Source organism: Thamnophis elegans, chromosome 4 (genome assembly GCF_009769535.1).
Source record: "Thamnophis elegans isolate rThaEle1 chromosome 4, rThaEle1.pri, whole genome shotgun sequence".
In the NCBI taxonomy this organism is placed as follows: domain Eukaryota; kingdom Metazoa; phylum Chordata; class Lepidosauria; order Squamata; family Colubridae; genus Thamnophis; species Thamnophis elegans.
The window spans coordinates 46,508,107-46,528,002 of record NC_045544.1 but is presented as its reverse complement, the minus strand read 5'-3'; the positions used below and the strand labels follow the sequence as shown (position 1 = coordinate 46,528,002).

At 44.9% G+C, this 19,896-nt stretch overlaps 1 protein-coding gene across 1 annotated transcript in view; it reads right to left on the bottom strand.

Annotated features, from left to right (window-relative positions):
• Window positions 1–19,896, bottom strand: part of ARFGEF3 (ARFGEF family member 3) — a 133,356-nt gene that overhangs the window by 100,584 nt on the left and 12,876 nt on the right. Inside the window, 1 exon segment of the mRNA XM_032215353.1 lies at window positions 8,637–8,688. Coding sequence (XP_032071244.1) covers window positions 8,637–8,688 — 52 coding nt within the window.

Sequence of the window (19,896 nt, the reverse complement as noted above, 5' to 3'; positions counted from 1 at the left end):
TACTTATTAGAGCAGAAAGGTAATTCTAAACTTAGCTTTTATGGTACAACATAGCCTGCATATGTAAACAAAAGCAAAAGCAACTATTGACATTCTCTTTTTTTAAAAAAAAATCTAGGTAATCTAGAACTACGGTATTAGAAAATGTTATCCAAAGCTAAAGATTTCAGAACATGGTTTTTTTCATAAGTGTGAAGGAACAAATGCAATATGGCTAACAATTATAAGACAAATTCACCATGTAAAGGTGGTGTGATAAGATAAAAATTCAGATTTTCCCCCTCTTTTTTTCCTCTATTAGAGCCACAGTTAAAAGGTCAAGAAATAAACTAATACATAAAATAAGAAAGCTTGAAATCAATTCTCCTCTCACACAAAATGGTTATATTTTTATCTGCACAATACTTCCTAGAGAAGGAAATTTCAAATGTCTTAGAAGTTATTACCAGTTATGAAGGAAGCTGTCCCTTGCTTCTGTTTTAATATTGATATAATATATTCACCTATTTCATATAGTGGTTAAAACACCAGACTAGAAACTGGAAGATTGTGTGCTTAGGCCCAGAGCCAGCCACAGAGCTGGGTGACCTTGGGCCAATCAGTTTCTCTCAGCCCTAAGAAGGAGGCAATGGCAAACTTCTTCTGAAGAACTTTGCCAAGAAAACTACAGGGATTGTCCAGGCAGCATTTGAGAATAGGACACAATTGAACAGAAGAAGTATATATATATATATTTCTATAAGTTGCACTTCATCTTCCATAAACGCTAATAAGTAGCCACTTAAGGTGGACTTTTCTCAAAATAGCAGGACAGCATTTCACTTTGTGTAGATCAGTATCAATCCAGAGAACAGTTTTAATAGCAAGCAAATAGGAAATAACAAAGAAAGAGGGCATTGAGATACCTTTTGTGATATGCTCCATAACCCAAGACTTCTACTCATCAGAAATATATCAAAAATATTAGCCTGAAGACAAAAATATATCTAGAATTTCCTGACAGATCTCTAAAGAATTCCCTGGCAGTTACAAACACCATATCTCAAGCAATCACCATATTTCAAGCAATCTATGTACCCAAACATTGTTGAGCATTTCAGAACCACAAATACATAACTGTTCTGACCCCCACCTTGCCCGTTCAGAAACGACAACCACACACAGCTTGCAAAGGAATGTTTTTATCAGTCCCGGCTCTTGCTGGCTGCGAGCCCAAAATAAACACAGATAAATTCTCTGGCAAAAGTGAACTACAGCAAAACAGGTTTATATAAATCAAATCACTTATCCAAATGCTTCTTCTTGATGATTGCAAACAGAGACTTGACTAGAACAGGAACGGAACGGGATGGAACGAACGTTGACTTCTGCAACTAGGGCGTGGCACCATCAGTCTTTTATCCGCAGGAGGAGATCCTTAACGAGCCACAGTTGCTTGTTATTCTCTCCTGTGAGCATCCTGAAATCACTCACAGGAGGTTTCTGTGTCAGAGTCTGATAGCAGCTCCAAAGGCTCCTACCGAGCCACAACACTATCCCTCACCGCAGGGCCCTTCCCCCGGGTCTGACGGTCCGGATGCGGTCGGGATGGGTTGTCTGTATGATAGGCTCGCAATCATCTCCTGTGTTTTCTCCTTTGTTCCTTACACTGAGTAACCCTCAGCATGTGTGACTCCTTATATAACTCCCAAATACCTTCAGGAACATTCCCCTTGATCCAATGCTCCCCCGGTATCCGGTGGCCACCATGTCTCTTCCTGCCCTGTGCGGCGTCGACACCCCATCCAGGGTCCTCCACCTTCCCCAAGGCCGACCCACCAGCCCCTGTACTGTCGGATTCTGGCGACAGCTCTAACAGTGCCTGCCGGGCCACAACATCCTGTCCAGGGTCCTCCACCTCCCTCCAAGGCCAACTCATAAGACCCCTCGCCATCAGAGTCTGTCGGCAGCTCCAATGACTCCTGCTGGCCCACAACACTATCCCCCACCGCAGGGCCCGTCCCCTGGTTCCGACGCTCAGGATGTGGTCTGGAAGGGTGGGTGACGACACTGGTGCCCCGCCGGGATCCTAGAAACGAAGTCCTGTGCTGCGGGGACCAGGGTCGGCAAGGGCTGTAATCTCAGAGAAGCCCTCCTCGCAGACCTGGCCCATTGACACTGGACAGACGACTCCACGCACTTCCGCACGTCATTTCTTAAGCGGGACCACCAAAACTTACGGGATACCAAACGCAATGTCCGGAAAAACCCCCACTGTCTCACTGAAGAGCCAAGGTGGCGCAGTGGTTAAATGCAGCACTGCAGGCTACTGCTAGATCAGCAGGTCAGCGGTTCAAATCTCACCGGCTCAGGGTTGACTCAGCCTTCCATCCTTCCGAGGTGGGTAAAATGAGGACCCAGATTGTTGGGGGCAATATGCTGACTCTCTGTAAACCGCTTAGAGAGGCCTGAAAGGCCTATGAAGCGGTATATAAGTCTACTGCTATTGCTATTGCTATTGAAGAAGCGCCATGAACCTGAGAGAGCACCCGTCTACGGATGGGCCCTGCGGGAACATAGAGCCGGCCCCGATACTTCAAAAGATCCCCCTCCAACGTCCACGTGGAGTTGTGATCTTGGTCTGAGGGGTATTGAGATCTTGCCCCTGTCATGGTCAGACCACTACCTACTGAGGCTTGACTTTTGGAGGCCAATCCCCCACTGTAGGGAGGAGGAACCGATTAGGTGGTTCCACCCCAGGCGCCTTATGGACCCTTTGGGCTTTCAGACGGCGCTTGGTGTTCTACCTGATACTCTCGGCCGCAGTCCAGCTGAGGCCTTGGTCGCTGCTTGGAACTCAGTGGCGGCAGAGGCTCTCAACTGCATTGTGCCTTTACGGCCTATCCAAGGCAGCGGATCCAGGAGGGCTCCTTGGTTTACTGAGGAACTCCGGGAGATGAAGCACCAGAAGAGACGCCTGGAGCGCAACTGGAGGTCCAGTAAGTCCAAGTCAGACCGAGCACTGTTAAAAGCTTGCATCAGAGCCTACCTTCTGGCAATTCGGACTGCAAAAAACACCTACATTGCCGCTCTGATTGCTTCCACTGAGTCACGCCCAGCCGCCTTGTTCAGGATAACCCGCTCCCTCCTGAAAGGGAGGGATGCGGGCAATCCTTTACATGGCAGAGCTGAGGAGTTTGTCCAATTCCTCGCAGATAAGGTTGCTCGGCTTCAGACAAACCTGGACTCCAATTGCGCAGAGACAGCCGAGGTACCGGGGGAAGGTCTTGAACGACATCTTTGGATTGACTTTCAGTCTGTTACTCCTGAGGAAGTGGACAAGGCCATCAGAGCAGTGAGTGCCTCCACGTGTATACTGGACCCGTGCCCCTCCTGGCTGGTCACGAACAGCAGGGAGGTGTCACGGAGCTGAATCCAGGCAATAGTTACCGCCTCTCTTCGGGAGGGGTTCTTCCCACCCCCCCCAAAGGCAGCGGTGGTGAGGCCCCTCTTGAAGAAGCCATCTTTGGATCCAGCCATCTTAAGCCATCGTCCAGTCTCCAACCTCCCCTTTGTTGGGAAGGTTGTTGAGAAAGTGGTGGCCTCTCAGCTCCGGCGGTCCTTGGAGGAAACCGTTTATCTAGAATCCTTTCAGTCTGGATTCAGGCCTGGCTACAGCACAGAAACTGCTTTGGTCGCACTGACCGATGATCTCTGGAGAGCCAGGGATAGGGGTCACTCCTCTATCCTAGTGCTCCTTGACCTCTCAGCGGCCTTCGATACCATTGACCATGGTATCCTTCTGTGACGACTGCGGGAGGTGGGAGTGGGAGGCACCGTCCTTCGGTGGTTCTCCTCCCACCTCTCGGACAGGTTGCAGTCAGTGTTGGTCGGAGGGCAGAGGTCGACCCCTAGGCCCCTTAAATATGGGGTGCCTCAGGGTTCGGTCCTGTCCCCCCTCCTGTTTAACATCTACATGAAGCCGCTGGGTGAGATCATTCGGCGGTACGGGATAAAATATCACCAGTATGCGGACGATACTCAGTTGTATCTGTCCGCCCTGTGCCAACTCAGTGAAGCGGTTGACGTGATGTGTCAGTGCCTGGAGGCTGTCAGGGTCTGGATGGGAGTTAACAAACTGGCTCTCAACCCTGACAAGACCGAGTGGCTTGTGTTTTTCCCTCCCAAAAATTAGCTATGTTCTCCAACTCTCAGGCTGGGGGGTGAAATTATATGCCCCTCAGATAGGGTTCGCAATTTGGGAGTCCTCCTGGACCGAGGCACACCCACAATCGCTCTCGCGGCTGCGTTCTGGACCAGCTGAAGTCTCCGAACACTCTTCAAGGGCTGCCCCATTTGTCGGCTGTGACCAGGGGGGCATTTGCCCAGGTTTGCCTGGTACACCAATTGCGTCCCTACCTGAACCGGGAGGCTCTCACAACAGTCACTCACACCCTTGTGACCTCAAGACTGGACTACTGCAATGCGCTCCACATGGGGCAGCCCTTGAAGAGTGTTCGGAGACTTCAGCTGGTCCAGAACGCAGCCGCGAGAGTGAAAGAGACGCCTAGAGCAACGATGGAGATCCAGTAAGTCTGAGTCAGACCGAGCGCTTTTAACATCCAGCATCAGAGTCTACCTTCGGGCAATCAGGACGACAAAAAGAACACACATTGCCTCTCTGATAGCTTCCGCTGAGTCGCGCCCAGCCGCCTTGTTCAGAATAACCCGTTCCCTCCTAAACAGGAGGGATATGAGCGATCCTTTGCAAGGCAGAGCTGAGAACTACGTCCAATTCCTCGCGGATAAAGTTGCTCGGCTTCGGACGGACCTGGACTCCAATTGCGCAGAGCCAGCTGAGGCACCAGGGGAGAATCTGGATGGACATCACTGGATTGATTTTCAAGCTGTTACCCCTGAGGACGTGGACAAGGCCATGGGAGCCATAAGTGCCTCCACATGTGTGCTGGACCCATGCCCCTCCTGGCTGGTTGCTAACAGCAGGGAGGTGACACGGGGCTGGATCCAGGCGGTTGTTACTGCCTCCCTTCGGGAGGGGGTCATTCCCCCCGCTTTAAAGGCGGCGGTGGTGAGACCCCTTCTGAAGAAGCCATCTTTGGATCCAGCCGTTTTAAACAACTATCGTCCAGTCTCCAACCTCCCCTTCGTGGGGAAGGTTGTTGAGAAAGTGGTGGCCTTTCAGCTCCGGCGGTCCTTGGAGGAAACTGATTATCTAGATCCCTTCCAGTCGGGATTTAGGCCTGGCTACAGCACGGAAACCGCTTTGGTCGCGCTGACCGATGATCTCTGGAGAGCCAGGGATGGAGGTCATGCCTCCGTCCTAGTGCTCCTTGACCTCTCAGTGGCCTTCGATACCATCGACCATGGTATCCTTCTGCAACAACTGCGGGAGGTGGGGGTGGGAGGCACTGTTCTATGGTGGTTCTCCTCTTACCTCTCGGACAGGTCGCAGTCGGTGTTGGTCGGAGGGCAGAGATCGACCCCTAGGCCCCTGAATTATGGGGTGCTGCAGGGTTCGGTCCTGTCCCCCCTCCTGTTTAATATCTACATGAAGCCGCTGGGTGAGATCATTCGATGGCACGGGATAAAATACCATCAGTATGCGGACGATACACAGCTGTATCTGTCCGCCCCGTGCCAACTCAGTGAAGCGGTTGACGTGATGTGCCAGTGCCTGGAGGCTGTTAGGGTCTGGATGGGGGTTAACAAGCTTGTACTCAATCCGGATAAGACCGAGTGGCTGGTGTGTTTCCCTCCTACTAATTGGCCAAGTTTTCCATCTCTCAGGCTGGGGGGTCAAACAGTACGCCCCTCAGACAGGGTTCGCAATTTGGGAGTCCTCCTGGACCCACAGCTGACTTTCGAACACCACTTGTCGGCTGTGACCAGGGGGGCATTTGCCCAGGTTTGCCTGGTGCACCAGTTGCGTCCCTACCTGAACCGGGAGGCCCTCACAACAGTCACTCGTGCCCTTGTGACCACTAGACTGGACTACTGCAACGTGCTCTACATCGGGCAGCCCTTGAAGAGCATTCGGAGACTTCAGCTTGTCCAGAATGCAGCTGCGCGAGAGATCGTGGGTGCACCTCGGTTCACCCACGTAACACCTATCCTCCGCGAGCTGCACTGGCTGCCTGTTGGTCTTCGGATACGCTTCAAGGCGCTAGTCACTTATAAAGCCCTTCATGGTATTGGACCTGGGTACTTGAGAGACCGCCTGCTGCCAATTACCTCCAATAGACCGATTAGATCCCACAGATTAGGCCTCCTCCGAATTCCATCGGCCGGCCAATGTCGGTTGGCAACCACCCGGAGGAGGGCCTTCTCTGTGGCTGCTCCGGCCCTTTGGAACGATCTCCCTGTGGAGATTCGGACCCTCACCACCCTTCTGGCTTTCTGTAAAGCCGTCAAGACCTGGCTGTTCCAGCAGGCCTGGGGCTGCTGAGTCCCATCCCCTACTCGAATGGGTATGCGTGTTGAGACCTCTTAGACTGTTTTGTACTGTTGTTTGTTTTTGTTGTGGTTTTCCTTTTTGTATTGTCTCCCCCCCCCTTGGTTTTGTTAGCCGCCCTGAGTCCCTCGGGAATAGGGCGGCATACAAGTTGAATAAAACCTTCAAACCTTCAAACCACGGGGAAGCCGGCCCTACTTCCGCCTTTCGTCGCTCCACCCATTTGTCACCCCGCTGTGCATCCCGTATCAGAGACTGTATGCTCATGGGATGATAAACTGCAGCACAGGATGCGACGGGTAGAACAGTCTGGAGTGGAAGCGAGTCCGCAGGGTTAGAGTTCTCCGATTTCCTAGGCAGGGCATCCGCCCTTGGATTCCACACCCCACGAATGCACGCTACATTGTGCGAGCGGGGTATCAAAGCCGCACAAACGTGCCGGTTGTCTGACATGATAGTTCGTTCCTGAGGGATGGCCACAGTCCGCGCAACCCTTCTATTCTTCTTGGGGCAACTCCCCGCCAGGTGTCCAGGATCCCCACAGTAGAAACACAACCCCTCAGTACGTCGTCTGTCCATCTCTGGATGTGACACTCGGGGTCTAACAGCACCCAACTCCATGGGCTCCTCCCATTCCACTGCAGTCTCTTGATGAACCGGCACACTAGTGGTCTCCTGGAATGCACGGCGAGGCCGCTGCCTCTGCAGCCGGGCATCTATCCGGAGGCACAAGTGGACCAACGCGTCGAACATCGGTGGCCTATCCACCCTCCCCAGTTCATCTTGCAAGGCATCAATCCGTCTTGGAAAGTGTCCATCAGAGCTGGTTCATTCCACGCTAAATCCTGGCTACGCAGCCTGAATTCACTCACATAGTCTTGCAATGAACCACTCCCCTGCTGCAGTGACTTAAGACATCTGGTTGCTGTTTCCCCCTTAATAGGATACTCAAACATAAGCTTAAAGTATTGACAAAAACCCTGGAAGTCATCCAACAACAGGCTAGGCTGAGTTAACAAGGGGGTAGCCCAATGGGCAGCTGTGCCTGAGAGCAAACTAATAATAAATTCCACCTTCGTCCAGTCAGTGGGAAGGTCCTCCGCTCTCAAACTCAGGAACAGCTGGCATTGTCCCAGAAACGCTGCAAACATGGCTTGATTTCCATCAAACATATCTGGCATAGCCACTGGGCACTTCCTCCTTGGCTGTGGGGTTTGACTGGCTGAGGAGCCAAGGTGGCGCAGTGGTTAAATGCAGCACTGCAGGCTACTGCTAGATCAGCAGGTCAGCGGTTCAAATCTCACCGGCTCAGGGTTGACTCAGCCTTCCATCCTTCCGAGGTGGGTAAAATGAGGACCCAGATTGTTGGGGGCAATATGCTGACTCTCTGTAAACCGCTTAGAGAGGCCTGAAAGGCCTATGAAGTGGTATATAAGTCTACTGCTATTGCTATTGCTATTTTTGCAGCTCTCTGCAATTGAGAAATTTGGTCAGCCAATACTGTTATTTGCTGGGCCAGTCTGGCGTTCTCAGCGCAAAGTTGCTCCATAATTTATGAATGGAGGTTTTTCTGGGCAGAAGTCAAACTGTTCTGACCCCCACCTTGCCCGTTCAGAAACGACAGCCACACACAGCTTGCAAAGGAATGTTTTTATCAGTCCCGGCTCTTGCTGGCTGCGAGCCCAAAATAAACACAGATAAATTCTCTGGCAAAAGTAAACTACAGCAAAACAGGTTTATATAAATCAAATCACTTATCCAAGTGCTTCTTCTCGATGATTGCAAACAAACAGAGACTTGACTAGAACAGGAACGGAACGGGATGGAATGAACGTTGACTTCTGCAACTAGGGCGTGGCACCATCAGTCTTTTATCCGCAGGAGGAGATCCTTAACGAGCCAGAGCTGCTTGTTATCCTCTCCTGTGAGCATCCTGAAACCACTCACAGGAGGTTTCTGTGTCAGAGTCTGATAGCAGCTCCAAAGGCTCCTACCGAGCCACAACACATAACAATGATGAGAAAATGGAAAACTTGACCAATGAGATAATTTGCTTTTATCTTTAGTTCATAGCAGTGCTACACTGACTTCAAGAGTCAGCAAGTGTAAAACAGAAAAAACTTTCACTCTTTCGTTTCAAATGTCACTCATAACCAAAGAATTAAAAATAAAATGTATTCCCTACCTTAACTGATAAGGAGGGATCTTGGTAGTATCATCCAGAGATTCTAATGTTTCTGAGTAGAAAAGGGAGAAAGAATTATTTCAGAAAGCATCCAGCATAGAATTGAAAACATACATCATGATATATAGTTTTATGCAATTTGAAGTCCCATCTTGCTCATTTAGGATTATCCCAGATAAATATTGTATAAATTGTACACTGCAAGTGCACATATATGTAGATTGACATGGGCAGGTATCTTTTCCTCAATAAATTATTTTTATAGGCTCTGTTCTTCCTCTTCTTCAGGCCCATTTTTCCTTGGTAAATTTCCTTTCCATATGGTACAATATCTCAAATCTTGTCTCTTTATGTTAAATCACCATTTCCTAACTTCTAAATGAACTTATTATGCTTATGTAAATAAATGCACATGAATTATTGTTTAATTAATGTAACAAACTCAAATTTTAAAATAAATAAAAGTACAACTTTATGATCCATGCATAGTTACTTTTTATTGTCTGAATCAGAAGGTTTTACAAATACTAATTTAATCTGGACTGAATGGTATCCACTATTTAAAGCCGTCCCTACCTTATTTTTTTACGACTGCAAAGTGAAAATAAAATAATCCATCTTATGTATAACCCCATTCCTAGCTCTGAATTTTAAAAAGTGCATTATTTTAGCACAAGTTGATGCAAGGATACTTAATTTATTTTAAAATCCCAACGGCGTAAACTTCTTAAATATATTTCAAGGAGTACTTTAAAAAGACGATTAATCTTGTATAGACCTAGCTGGGGCTTAGCAGTGTGAAGACGAACTTTCAAGCTGCTCCTGAATGTCCATCTAAACCAGATCATCTGGATGGTTCTTTTTGGACCCAAGCTGTCCCGAAGAGACAGTGAAAGGCAGGGGGAGACCCAGTGGTCCCAGAGACATCCCCAAAGTTTCTGGGGAACCAGGAAAAACCCTCTTTTCCAGTGATTTCCGGATTAGCCGCAAGGCTACTGAAACTGCTGACAGCCCCAAATAGCCTGGATAAGAAGCATGTTGTTTTGGTGAGAGCTTTAAAAAAAATTTTTTATTGGAAAGAGAACACTCTAAATTTGGAAACTTAGTTTAAAATAAGGCTGATTAGTGAGAAAAGCGGCGGGTATAAGCTTTGCCAATTGAAGGATTATTTTTTATTTTTTCTGTTTCTCTTTTTATCTTTGGAAACCAGGCTGGACTTTCTTGCAATTCAAATCGGCTTTCTGTGTTTTTCTTTTTACTGTTGATATCTTTAACTTTGGACCTTGTGGGGACATTGAATTTAAACTTAAAGCACTCTAAAGATCTTTTTTTTTTTTTTTTTTAGCTTTTTGGTTGCATTTTAGTAATTCTCTGTTATTTTCTTTTTTTTGTAAACAAAGTTACGGAAGCTTTAATACTGAGTTAATGCAAGCTAACAAGTTAATACAAGCTAATACTGCCATCTAGCGGACTTGAAATATTGTTATCAAAATTTCCCCTGTAATCTATCTGACTTTAAAAAAAGGCTTTATTTACACAACTGCTGCTCTTCCTTATCTGGAACTTTGCCTCAGACTAAATAACAAAGCAGCAAAGGAGCTGAGAATGACCTTGGAAAGACTTTTATCTTGGGGGGGGGGAGACTGAACTTATTTGTTTTAGTTTGGTGGCAGTTTTTTTTACATTACTTCCATATTATTCTGCTGGGGAGATATTGATATTGACCTTTTTCTTTTTTATTATTATTATCCTTTTTGACTACTTACATTCTTTTTCTTTTTTTGTGGCTTGAAGTATCCTTGTTTTTTCTTTTCTTTTTGGGCGGGGGGTTTCTCTTCTTACCCTATGTCTTCTTTTTGCACTTTTTTTTGAAGACATTGGGACATCAATAGATGGCTCATCTTAAATTTTGAGCAAACTAGTCTGAAGAGTCCTCTTTCTTTCTTTCTTTCTTTCCTTATTCTTTCCCTCTCTCTCCCTTTTCTCTCTCTTTTTCTACCCTCTTTTTAAAGTCAGATTTCCACTCTCTCCCCCTTCTTCTGTCTCTTATGCCTTTTTCTCATCGTACTTATAACCTTACACCTTCCAAAACTTGCTGACCATGAGTAGAAAAGCAGCCCCTGTTGGCTCTACAACAACAACCTCCGCTCCCTCATCTGCGGGAGGCCAGAGGACAATACAGCCAATGCTTCAGCAAGAAAAAGAGAAAGGAGCAAACTTTGAGTCAATCATGCAAGCGATACAGAAAATACAAGCAGGACTTGACAGTAGGGATGACAAGCTAGACACTCTTGTAAAGAAGTCTGAGAGTATGGAAAAAAGAATGGAGATAATGGAACAACAAAACCAAAGCATAATACAAAAAGTTGATAAAATGGAAGGGAAAATTGAAAGTATGCACAACTGGATGACGAAATATGAAGACAGGATTCAAAAAATTGAAGATAAAATCCAAGAAGGAGAGAAGAAAACCGAGAAGCTAGAGAGCAGATTAAGCGACGTGGAAAGAGAGAGTAGTGGAATACTAAGATGGGAGATGGATAGCTCTGAATTTTTCTTAAGATTTCAAAACATAGAAAAAAAAAGGAGAGAACTTAGTACAGATAATATCCAAGATCCTGATAGATGTATTAGAGATATCTCAAGAGAAGATGATAGATATGATAGACAAAGTCTTTCGAGTACATAAAAGATATGCAATGAGAAATGCTCTTCCAAGGGAAGTGCATGTAAGATTTACTAAGAAAACAACCAAATTACAAATTTTACAGAAAATGAGAGATAGAAAATTAGAATACAAAGGCAAGGAGATTGTAGTTCTCAAACAAATCCCGAGAGAGGTGTGAGAGAGAAGAGAATACCAATTCCTGACCAAAGTTCTGATTAAAAAAGGTGTTAATTACAGATGGCTCATACCGGAAGGTCTACTATGTACATGGCAAGGACAAAGACACAGGATAGATACAACTGAGAAGGCAGAAGCTTTTTATGCAGAATATTTTAGAGAAATGGCTGAGAAAATTGGGAAAGATGATTCTGTGGCACAACTACTGGAGTCATCTACAACTGTGACTGAAAAAGTAGAAGGAGCTTGTAGGTGGAATTGAGAAAGAAGAAGGTGTGGTGGGGGATGTAAGCTGCAGAGAAAAACGAGAACCCAGATCTACTAGAACTATAAACCCTGTATATAAAGTATAAACATGGAAGAAAGAAAAATGATTACAATTAACATTAATGGACTTAATTCGGTAACTAAAAGAAAGAAAACATTTCATAAATTAAAGGTTAAAACTTGATATAATTTGCCTACAAGAAGTACATATCCAAAAGAGATATGAACATCTACTAATTCAACCAAAGCTTAGGAAAATGTTTTCAACACTGGCGAACTACAAGAAAAGAGGTGTGATCTTCTATATTAAAGGCAATATTCCAGCAAAACTAATTTATGCAGATGAAGAGGGAAGAATTCCGATGGTGGAAAATATGGTTACTAAAAAAACACTCCTAATTGGAATTTATGCCCCCAATGAAAAACAAGAGGAATTCTATAAAAAAATACATAAAAGAATTTTGGACTATGTTTTGGACTATGTTGATATTTGTATGATGGGAGACTTTAATGGCATCATGAACCAAAATATGGACTATAAAACAAACAAAAACAAAAAGTTAAATAGAAAATTGCTGCCGAAATCCTTCTTTAGGATGATAGATGAAGTAAATCTAAAAGATATAGGGAGAGAAAGAAATGTCAAAAAAGAACAATACACTTTTTATTCAAATAGACATTCATCATTTTCTAGAATAGATATGATATGGGCTTCAGCAGAATGTACAAGAAATTGAGATTGAAGCAAGTACTTGGGCGGACCACAACCCAATTTCAATTAAATGGAAAGGCCAAAGGGCAAGATCTAGATGGACATTAAATAATACCATATTGAAAGAAAAAGACTTTGTACAAAAAATGGAAAAAGAGTTAGTCCTTTTCTTTAAAGAAAATAGGAAAGAAGATACATCAATGCAGAATCTTTGGGACACAATGAAGGCTGTTACTAGAGGTCTGATAATAGACTATACAAGGAAAAGAAACCTAAAGAAAAGACAAATGCATAAAGCCTTAGATAATGATTATAAAATACTTGAAAGAATTACAGAGATCGCCACAAAAAAAAAAGATGTCAAGATAAAATTGGACATAATTAAACATAAAATGGACCTACTGGAAAAGGAAGAATTGGCACAAAAAATTAGAGGTGCTAAACAGAACTATTTTGAAAATGCAAATAAACTAGGCAGGTGGTTGGCATATAAGCTGAAAAAAGAGAGAGAAACAAAGAAAATATTCCAATTAAGAGATGAACAAGGACAAATTCAGTATGGAAATACTGAGAAAAAAAAATATTATACAAGATTACTATGCTAAGCTCTACGAACAAGAGAAGGTGGAGGAGGGAGGAGTCAAAAAGTAGTTACAGGATGCCAATCTTCCCCAGATAACAGATGAAATTAGAACAATGCTAGAAAGTAAAATAACAATGATGGAGCTAACAGATGCACTTAAAAAACAAAACAACGGGAAAGCCCCAGGACCGGATGGACTACCTGTGGAATTTTACAGAACATTTGAAGAAATTTTGATTCTCCCACTCCTACAAGTTATGAATGAAGTGATGTTTGAGAGTAAAATACCCAAGTCATGGTCAGAAGCATATATTACATTGCTACCCAAGGAAGAGACCGATCTAACACAAATTAAGAATTATAGACCAATTTCTTTATTAAATTCAGACTATAAGCTATTTGCATCTATACTAGCAGAGAGACTTAAAAAATATTTAAATGGCTTCATCCACTCAGATCAAAATGGCTTTTTACCTAAGAGACAAATTAAAGATAATATGAGAATGATTTTGAATACTTTGGAATATTATGAGGCCCACCCCAAAAAACAAATGGCTTTGATGTTTCTTGATGTGCAGAAGGCTTTTGACAATGTGAATTGGCAATTTATGTTTTTACAACTGGAGCAGATGAACTTTGGTAAGAAATTTACTCAAACCATACGAATGATATATCAGAAACAAGCAGCAAAGATAATGGTAAATGGAGAATTAACAGATCCTATTGAAATAAAGAGAGGTACGAGACAAGGTTGCCCATTATCACCATTACTCTTTGTCTTAACATTAGAGGTCTTAAACAGAAAGTTTGGATCCTTACAGTCCAGGGAGTTGCCAGCTCGCCTGGGATGCTGTAGGAGGGAGACACTGGAATTTTCCTTCCTTCCCTTTCTTGAATATCTTCGATCTGTCGGAGATCCAGGAGGGTCAACCGTCCATTTGAGTGGACTGAGTCTAAAAACTGGGTGGAGCCTGGTGGACCAGAGGCTTATACAACGAGCTCTGATGACTCATTCCAATCAATGAATCAATAAAGTCAACCCATCCTGGATACTCCTCCCCCTCACTATGGAGAAAGTAGCAGGCTTGAAAATAAACAAAGACAAAACAAAGATTATGACAAAGAATATGCCAGCAACACAAAAGGAAGAGTTGTCAGAAACTTTGCAGATTCAAATTACAAGTAAGGTTAAATATTTGGGGATATACCTATCACCTAGATGCAGTACTCTTAAGGAGGACAATTATACTAGACTAAAACAACAAATAGCAACTGATCTGATGAAATGGGAAAATTTGCATCTATCAATGATGGGAAGAATTTCTACAATTAAAATGAACATTTTACCTAGAATTTTATACCTGTTCCAGACAATCCCAATCAGATTGGGTAAGGACTTTTTTCAAAATTTAAACAAAATAGTTTTGAAGTTTATTTGGCAAGGGAAAAAAGCTAGAATAAAACTTAAATTGTTACAAGATGCTAGAATTAGAGGAGGATTGGGCCTACCTGATTGGGAGCTATACTACCAAGCAACAAACTTGATGTGGATTAAGGAGTGGATATCATTAAAAAATTCTAGATTATTGAATGTAGAAGGTCATGATTTACTGTTGGGATGGCATGCTTTCTTATGGTATAAGGGAACTAAAGCACATGGTTATATTAGAAGACATTATATAAGGGAGGCGTTGTTACTAAACTGGGAAAAGGTAAAAAGATTACACTACTTAAAAATTCCAGTCTGGATATCAACAATTGAAGCATTTTCATATCCAATAATATATAAAAAGGAACAAACAGTTAGATATATTGAAATATTGATTGCAGAGGGTGAACTCAAATCTATCCAAGAATTAAAACAAGAAGGTATAGAAATGAACTGGTATTCATATGTACAGATACAATCTAGATATAATGAAGATAGATAATGACTGAGTTAGACAAAATTTTAACAGGTACTGTCTGCCTCTGCTTTGCTGCTGCTTTGGCTGCCATTGAAACAGGAAGGGGGGCCTTGGTATTTGGGAGGGGAATCATGATGTGCTGGAGGAAGCTTCTAGACGCTGTTTGACCATCTTACTGCGCATGTGGAAGAAGGGAGTTTCCCGCCAAGGTTAACTGTCCAGCATTCCATCTTGGTGATGCCTTTTGAAGTTATCTCCCACCTGACAGTTGGGTGCATTATAATTGGACTATGGACTGGGGTGCCAAGGGGAGGGGATTGAGTTATACATGATATTATTCGCTTTCGCGCCTAATTAACCAGATTCAGTTTAACCTCCTGAAGCCTGTCTGCACTTCTTCTTTGAGGCCACCTCTCCCTCCTCCACCCGCTCCGCTTTTGATTGAGGGTGAGCAACATTTCGAAGTCCGGGAAATTTTGGACTCTTGTAGACGCCGGAACCGTGTCCAGTACCTGGTGGCTTGGAAGCATTTTCCCCCTTCTCACACTGAATGGGTTTACGGGTCCCATGTTTGAGCGCCTCGTCTGTTCCGCAAATTCTACTCTGCTTATCCTGACAAGCCCTGATTTTGGACACTCTCCTAATTTTCCTTTCTTTTGTTTTTCTTTTTTCCCCTTTCCCTTTTTGGTGTGATGTTGTTTGTCTGTTTGTTTGTGTTCTTTTCGTTTCTGCAGGTCTGACCACCCTTTTTCTGGAGGAGGGCTGGATGTCAGCCTCTGCTTGCTACTGCTTCGGCTGCCATTGAAACGGGAGGGGGGGCCTTGGTATTTGGGAGGGGAATCATGATGTGCTGGAGGAAGCTTCTAGATGCTGTTTGACCATCTTACTGCGCATGTGGAAGAAGGGAGTTTCCCACCAAGGTTAACTGTCGAGCATTCCATCTTGGTGATGCCTTTTGAAGTTATCTCCCACCTGACAGTTGGGTGCATTATAATTGGACTATGGACTGGGGTGCCAAGGGGAGGGGATTGAGTTATACATGATATTATTCGCTTTCGCGCCTAATTAACCAGATTCAGTTTAGCTTTGCAACCGTTCGTTTATAATTAGTAAAAGTACACTTGATTTCAATTCAAATGGAGTTGAGTGGTTTCTTTCCTCATTATTAAATGAAGTCGATGCGGACAATAAGCTGAATCTCATTCGCACCCATCCCGGAGCCAACAACTACCGAGGGGGCTGCCCTCACAAGAAGAAAAGAAATGTCTTTGCATGCAAGCAACCAGGAGGAAGAAGAAGGGGCAGCAGCGGGACCATCTTTAACGGAAAGACTGGCCGAACTGAGAGTGGAAGAACTTGCTGTCCGTCCCAGATGGACTTGGGGTGTGGGACAGAAAGAGGAACCTGAGGAATTACATGCTGGAGTTACGAGAAGGAGGCCAAAGAAAAAACCAGCAGCTGATTGGAGTGGCTCGGGAGAAGAAGATTACAAGATTTCCCACGCCATGAGACTCCTCGAAGAGGCATGGACTGAACGTCGAAGCCGAGAGAGAGCAGAGGAGAGAGAGCCGACAGAGGAGTTGGAACAAAGGTACTCAATGCATAGCTTAAGGGAAAGTGAAGGGGCCAAGGCGGGTTGTGCACAAGAAAACCCAGAACCAGCTTTCCCCCCTGCGGCTAGAGTCATTCAAAGAGCAGGGGGGGCCCCCAGGTGACACCGGATGGCAAAGGTCCCTCCCTTAAGCGTAAAATATGATGGAGACCCCAAAAGTCTTGGGTTGTTTATAATTCAGGTCTGGAATTATATGGAAATCTATGGACCTGATTTAGAGACAGATGAAATTAAAGTGAGAATGGTGTTAATGGCTTTAGAGAAGAAGGTTTGAGGTTTTATTCAACTTGTATGCCGCCCTATTCCCGAGGGACTCAGGGCAGCTAACAAAACCGGAAGGGAGAGGAACAATACAAAAGGAAAGAAAACAAAGACAGACAACAATAAAGCAGCCGAATGGATGGTCAGCCTACATAAATGCAATTCTCCTGAGGAATTTTGATGAATTTATGGCAGCCATGAGAAGAAGGTTTGACGACCCTTTGACCGAGCGTCACGGCCGCCTGAAATTTACGGCTCTTAAACAGGGAAACAAAACTGTGCCGGATTATGTGCAGGAATTTCAAGAATTATCAGTTTATATGAGGGGGTGGTCGGAAGAGGCTTTGCTGGATCAGTTTGCTGAGGGATTGCATAAAGATATATACCAACAATGCATAAACAGATGCCTTCCCCGTCGTTTAACAGTTTGGTATGAAAACGCTGCAGACGTGGAATTGGATTTAGTCAGGCTTCAGTGCATGAAATAGGGAGATGTGGAGAAATCCCCCCCAGCAGTCCCAAACCCCCACCCCCACCCCAGAAGTGAGGGCAGGGGAAATTTTGCTGGCAAAGCCAAGTCTTTCACTTGTTTCTGCTGTGGAAAGGAGGGGCATCACGCTGTGAATTGCCGTGTCAAACTGGCTCAACCTGCCCCACCCCCCGGAAGGAGGGAAAATCAGTGAAAACTCCAAGCAAGAGAAAGGAAGCTGCTTTCGCTGCTGAGAATGTTTCCCGACACTTCCAGCCAGAGGAGGAGGGAGGTGTGAGCCCCAGCTCATCTGATGAATCGGATGGGGAGGAATCTCATCACTGGGTAAGTTCCAGAACTGGCCCTATGCTTATCCCTATTGAGCTTAGAGTGCCATCTTCTGGCGCAACTGAAAAACTTTTAGCTCTGCTAGATTCAGGCTGTTCCCGCTGCATGATAAGCCCTGAGATGGTGGAGAAACTGGGCTTGAAGTTAAGAACTTTGAAAACCCCTATTGTTTTTTGCCAAATTGATGGTTCTATTGCGGGAGGCGGCCCTGCTCATTTTTCCACAGAACCCATAGAAATGAGGATGGGTACCCATCAGGAATTAATAATTTGTATTGTGGCGCCTGGGATGGACCGACCCCTTATTTTGGGACTCCCCTGGCTTCGTAGATGGAACCCACGCATTAACTGGAAAGATGGTTGGTTACGAATTCGCACAAACATACCCCCTGAGAGGAGGATTGAGACTCCAGACTCTGACACTACCCCCACATTGGCAGCCAGGGGGCAGGAGAGAATCGAGGGGGAGGAAAGAATTCCAAAGGAGTATTGGGACCTCAGGGAGGTTTTTAGTGAAAACTCTTCTGATAAATTACCCCCCCCCCCACAGACCCACAGATTGCACCATTGATATTTTGCCTGGAGTAAAGCTTCCAAAGTCCCAAATATATTCAATGTCCCCTAGAGAAATGGAGGAAATGAGGAAATTCATTGATAAGAACTTGGAAAGGGGTTTCATTGAACTGGCAAGACCCAAGGTAGCTGCTCCAGTATTGTTCAGAGAAAAGAAAGATGGCTCCCTGAGATTATGTGTGAACTTCAAAAACCTGAACGTGATATCATCCCAGAACCTTTACCCATTGCCACTGATGAAGGACATGCTGGCCCACCTGGGGAAGGGCCGTATTTTCACTAAGTTGGACTTAAGAGAGGTGTATTATAGAGTCAGAATTAAAGAGGGGGACAAATGGAAAACGGCTTTCAACTGCCCCCTTGGCTGTTTCCAATTTCGTGTAATGCCGTTTGGCCTACAGGGGACACCAGCGGTCTTCATGCAACTGATTAATGAGGTTTTACATGACCATCTTTACAAAGGCGTTATCGTCTATTTAGATGAGATCCTTATTTATACGGAAACACGTGAAGAACACGTGAAGCTGGTTCGTGCAGTGCTAAAGAAACTTCGGGTGGCTGAACTCTATGCCAAATTGTCCAAGTGTGAATTCCATCAGGAGAAGGTTGACTACCTAGGCTATCGCATCTCCCACGAGAGTGTTGAAATGGAGCCCGCTAAGGTCAAGGCGGTCACCGAGTGGGAGGCCCCTCGTACACGCAAGCAATTGCAGAAATTTTTGGGTTTTGCTAATTTCTATCGTCAATTTATTCCCTCTTTCGCTAAAATAGCTCTCCCGATAACTAACCTCCTTAAGTCTAAAGGTGAGACGAAACCCAAACCTAGCAAGCCGCTGAATTGGACTATGGAATGCCACGCTGCTTTCGAGAAGTTAAAGCGGCTTTTTGCAGAGGAGCCGGTCCTCAAGCACCCGGACATGGATGCACCTTTTGTGGTCCAAGCTGACGCCAGTGACGTGGCTGTGGGAGCTGTATTACTTCAAGCTAATAATCAAGGTAAATTACAACCCTGCGCATACACCTCTCGCAAACTAACCGACATGGAGAGACGTTGGGCCATTTGGGAAAAAGAAGCTTTTGCTGTTCGCTGGACTTTGGCCACATGGCACCATTTTCTAGAGGGCGCCGAACACCCTTTCGAAGTATGGACTGACCATAAAAATTTGGAAGCTTTGAGGACAAATGCGCTGGGCTCAGCATTTCAATAGATTTAATTTTACCTTGAAATACATTCCCGGTGGGAAAAATTTTATGGCTGATGTTTTATCCAGACTTCCTCAATACAACTGTTCTAAGCTCAGTGTGATCCAGCCTGTCATTCCCGCAATAGGCCTCGCTGCTCCTGTTGCTACTAGGAGTCAGGCAACCTCTAAGCTGGAGGCCACTCAGGACTTTCTTTCTTGCTTGAAGAAGGCCCTCACTGATGATGATTGGTTCCGACAGCACGTGAATGAATGCACTATGAGGGATGACTTGCCTTGGATTGGGACGAAGTTATACGTTCCTGCGTCCCTTAGGACCATTGTTCTTCAACGGGCTCATAATTCCCAAATGTCAGGGCATTTTGGATTCATCAAGACTCTCCACCTTGTCAAGCGGCAATTTTGATGGCCCTCTTTGAAAAAGGACATTGAGAAATATGTTGCCAGTTGTCCTGTTTGTGCTGCTGCTAAACGACCTGGGT